This window comes from Mytilus trossulus, chromosome 6 (assembly GCF_036588685.1).
Source record: "Mytilus trossulus isolate FHL-02 chromosome 6, PNRI_Mtr1.1.1.hap1, whole genome shotgun sequence".
NCBI lineage: Eukaryota > Metazoa > Mollusca > Bivalvia > Mytilida > Mytilidae > Mytilus > Mytilus trossulus.
In genome coordinates this window covers 24,089,402-24,093,957 of record NC_086378.1, presented here as the reverse complement: position 1 = coordinate 24,093,957, position 4,556 = coordinate 24,089,402, and the positions used below count along the sequence as shown (strand labels likewise).

The 4,556-nt window shown below is 31.8% G+C and overlaps 1 protein-coding gene across 1 annotated transcript; it reads right to left on the bottom strand.

Moving 5' to 3' along the window:
• Positions 1-1,680: 1,680 nt before the first annotated feature.
• On the bottom strand, positions 1,681-4,321 carry LOC134723269 (uncharacterized). Its single transcript, XM_063586888.1, has 3 exons — positions 4,248-4,321; positions 3,304-3,466; positions 1,681-1,902 (listed from the first exon to the last, which is right to left on the bottom strand). Exons 1-3 carry the CDS (start codon positions 4,282-4,284, stop codon positions 1,776-1,778), a joined length of 327 nt encoding a protein of 108 aa, XP_063442958.1. The 5' UTR covers positions 4,285-4,321; the 3' UTR covers positions 1,681-1,775.
• Positions 4,322-4,556: the final 235 nt, after the last annotated feature.

The following is a 4,556-nucleotide window of genomic DNA, read 5'->3' as shown; positions in this document are numbered from 1 at the left end:
TAGACTTGTAAAAATCAACGGACGACAACGGACGTCCGACGTCAAGTGATGAGAAAAGCTCACTTGGCTCTTTTTGCCTAGTTGAGCTAAAAAGAAAAAAGGCAAACAGACAAATAAGGGTACACAAGACACAACATAGAAAATTAAAGATTTAGCAACACGAATCTCACCAAAAACTGAGGGTGATCTCAGATGCCCCGGACGGGTAAGCAAAAATCGTATCAGACTCTTGACTTTTAACTTTAGTCATGATGTTTTGTTCCTAGCTAGTTACGTTTTGATAATTTTATCTTGAAAACTAATTAAGACAGGAAGACTCTCAAATTGTGTGTTGGTGGTGAAAACCACAGGGTAGTGAAATGCGTCTAGTGCATTGATGCCACTGACTACATGTAGCATTGTATGTGAAAAGGGAGACGAGTGTGTCAGTATCTCCTGTCAGTACATAACCTCTACTCTACAAAAACTCCATTGGTGCCACCTCGTGGTAACCCATGGATACTGATCTCACTCGATGTCAGGCCAAACTGAGGTAGCACTCCACAGTTAGAAAATAAAATTAAAAATGAGCCCCAAAATGTTTTATCATCTCCTATTCCTGGATTTCTAATACATTAACCTAATTGTTTGTGTTGTACATGTGCATATGTATGTAATCCTTATCTTCCATAGATTCTATTTTCCAAAGTAAAAAGGGTGAAAATTAATTCCTTTTATCTGTATCCATGGCAACATTCAGCATTTATTTACCATAAAATATTGCAAAAAGGGGGGTGAACATGTCATATATCCCCCAAAAATTTGGATCAAACTAGAATTTCAATGCCTTTGAGTGATACCTTTTTAAAAACTGTTTTCTTAAATCTTCCTAATGATCAAATAAAAAATGGGTGACTTTCCCCTCATTTTTTCGTAAAATCCAATCACAAAGTTCGTGCGATAAAAAGTTGGAAAAAAACATTACAATAATTGCCGGACCAATGTATGGTATGGACATGCAAATACGGACAGTCATACAGAAAACAGCCTACATTACATAACCTTGATGTTCATAAAAACCCAATACAAAGGCTATTTTAATACTCAGCTATCCAAAAATAAATGTTATTGCACACTAGCACTCATATTTAAAAAATCAACAAGGGCCAAAATGCGAAACTACACACCTAACTGTGGAGTGCTACCTGATGGAGATTGGGGAGCAACAAGACGCCAATGTAGTATGCAACGGAAACACACTAAAGGAAACAATCACAAATACCAATAATACCAAAATAGTTTTACCGGAAACAGTAAAAACTATGGTTAAGCAAGTTACAATGTGTGTACAATGATAAAACATTTTCATTCTATATTTTGGGTAGACTTGCTTTTGTCCTTGTCTTAAAGCAATGAATGTATGGGCTATATGTGTACGTGCTTCCAGGTTGGTTGAAACATTGCTGTGTGTCAAATAACAATATATGAATTTGAATCTATAATAGTCTGCCCTACATCAGTAAAGATATTGGTTTATTCATATTATTAGACCTCGAGTTTAGCGACGGTCCGGCGAGACTTGTAAGGTGGACAACAGCTAAAATATGACGGTGAATATATTGAGGAATGATACATTTAAAAGTACAATTCATTTATTCAACTTCTAAAAATACTTTTCATCAATTTAAAAGCTTTGGGACAGTAAGATAAGTATAGTTAATTTTAAATATATTGCCATTTATGCCCATAAAAGACATATAGTTTGCACATCATAAAGCAGTTCGGGATTGATCTAGTTATGCCACTGATACTGCAATATTGTTTTCATCCATTTCAAGTCTTCTCTTTTCGATGGTCAATCTCTCTATCTCAATTTTCAAACGGTATCCCTCTATATCGGTAAGTTTCCTTTGCAGAAATAAACTGAAAGACAAAACAAAAACTTATCTATAGATGTGCATGATTGTTTCGTTCAAAATTGCAAAGATATTTTATGGGAAAGAAATATTTATAATGTGTACCAAATGCAAGTAAAGTATATTTATCCATTAAAACATATAATTGTTAGGAGAAGCTTAATAGTTGCATACGGTTCCTGAAATTCAAAAAAGATTTCAAATCTACAATTAGGATTCGCAAATACTTTAGCCAAAAACTATTTGACACATACATTTTGTAGGTCACCTATAGTTTGTACTAAACTATAATCCTGGTACCTTTAATAACAATTGTATAACAGAAAACTATTAATCATGAAATAACGCTTCATTTTCTTGTAGGTACTATCTTAATCTTTTTTTGGTTTATTTTGACAAGCCTCATTTACATCACTTGAGATGTCCGTCTATTAAAACAATTGTTTTTCTCTCGTCCGGATAAAAAAATATATAAATGCAGATATTTCTGAATTCTCTTTTTTATAGTATCTGTTCTCGTGGCTTGAAACAAACTTGCATTTTCCTGGATATCTGATTTCGTGGTTTTGTCAATCACTGCATACAAAGCCCATCAAAAACGTGTAATTCCTTGACAAAATGAATTCGTGATTCGCTTTTCCAACGAAACCTACGAGGGTTTGTGTCCAACGATCAATAATGAACCAACAGTAGTATTGTTTAATAAATTCGAAGCTTTCTTTTATGTTTACCATCAAATTACTATTTTTTTTAAACATATACAGAGGATGATAAAGTTCGTGTGGTTTGGTAAACATTATGATGTAGATAAAATTTGTGTCCATAAATTCGTGATAAAGATAAAGAAATACTACTTGAAAAACAGCAACAATTTTTAAATTAATTTAGTGTAGTGATCGTTTTAAATTCGTTAATTGTCGAAAGGGCTTCTATTCAAATGCCTTTGTCAATTTTGCTAGGAGTAACATTACCTTTAATATATCCTGTCATATACAATGTAGCACTGTAATCACATCAACAGTACCAAATTGTGTGCAACAGATGGGCATGTCATCAATCAACGACTCTTCAGTAATGCTGGAGGACAAAATAGTTGAAAATCCAAAGCTTATTTAAAGAATGAATCTATAAACCAAAAATCACAAAAACTTATAGCCAAAGCCAGACACGAAATCAGAGATATACAAGCAGGAAATACATTCCTTAACATCAAATTTTAATAACACAATATCCGTATTTTCATGACAGTACCGAAGTATTGGCTACTTGGATGTTGATATCATGGGGGAATATCATGATCGTTCCATCAACAAATAGTTGAGGATACATATTTTCAAAACATTGGAAGGATTTATCTGTTTTGGCGCATTTACTGGTTAAGTAAATCTTCTTTATAATATATACATACGATTCGCTTCCGTTTGTCATTATTCTTCTAATCACAAAAACCATGGAAATGATTAGAACAAATAGAAACAAGACACCAAACACAACAGCTATCCATAAACCAGTGTGGTCAGACGAGTCATAATCTGATCCATTTAACTGTCCCAATCTATCAGTTGTTTCATCTATGAAAAGTTGGAAACATGATTTGAAAGAACGATTATAAACACATTTAAATGCAAAAACAAATTTATTATTGATTACTTGTTTTCTCAACTGGGATGCTTACTTAAAAGTTATAAGTCTAGGGATGGACGGAATTTGAAAATAAACTAAACAGCAAAATAATTTTCTGCTTTGAATGTAGTCAACCTTAATCTATAAAAACATTTCCTGAAGGTCTAATCGAAAACAATCGCTTTCACAATCGTTCTATGTATTTGTGATCAAAATTGCTTTTTTGTCGAACAGTTCCGTAATAAAAAAAAACACTTGACCAGGTCGTTTTATAATTAATACATTTAATACGACACAAATGGGGATAACGATTACAAAAAAATATGTTGTTTATGAAATGTTTACGTTAGAATTTTTAAACAAAAGTTTGAAAAAATCAAACTTCCTGATAAAAATTAATCAAGTAGATTTTTGAAGAATGTTTATAATGATATATACTACCCATGTTTATATTGTCCATGATCTTTTTTCACTATCTATATACATATCACGTAAGATAAATAATATGAAATGTAAACAACTATGAAATTTTAAGATGATACATTTGTATGTTTAAATGTGATAAATGTGATAAATGATCAATGTTTACCTATACAACATGCTTATTGAACATTTACCCTACACATGTACTGTCTATTGACTGGAAAGTGTATCAATTGATACTTTAGAATAAATCATGATTCCTTCTTAACATGCGTTTTTAAACAATGTAATATCACAAAAACTCACCGCGAGAAATACTTAGTTGAGATCCTTCTGCTCTCATATTTTATACACCTAAGTTTCACGTGAAATAGTTTGATCAAGATTAATGTCTACGATTAGATTATAACATTATCGTGAAAAAGATAGTACAATTTCCATAATTACGTAATGTTATAAAGACTTTAAAAACAAATGGTAAAAAATCATAGTATTGTATAACTAACCATATTTGAATGAATGAATGAATATTTTATTTGCGAAAGCATAAATAATATGCTATGGCAATACATAAACAAGTATATACAATGTGACAAAACAACAGATAGCAGAGAA

Coding starts and splice junctions, on each gene's coding strand:
- LOC134723269 (XM_063586888.1), bottom strand. CDS start 4,284: ATGAGAGCAGAAGGATCTCAACTAAGTATTTCTCGCG. Junction 3,467..4,247: donor TCAACTAAGTATTTCTCGCG/GTGAGTTTTTGT, acceptor AACTTTTCATAG/ATGAAACAACTGATAGATTG. Junction 1,903..3,303: donor ATGACAAACGGAAGCGAATC/GTATGTATATAT, acceptor TTTGTCTTTCAG/TTTATTTCTGCAAAGGAAAC.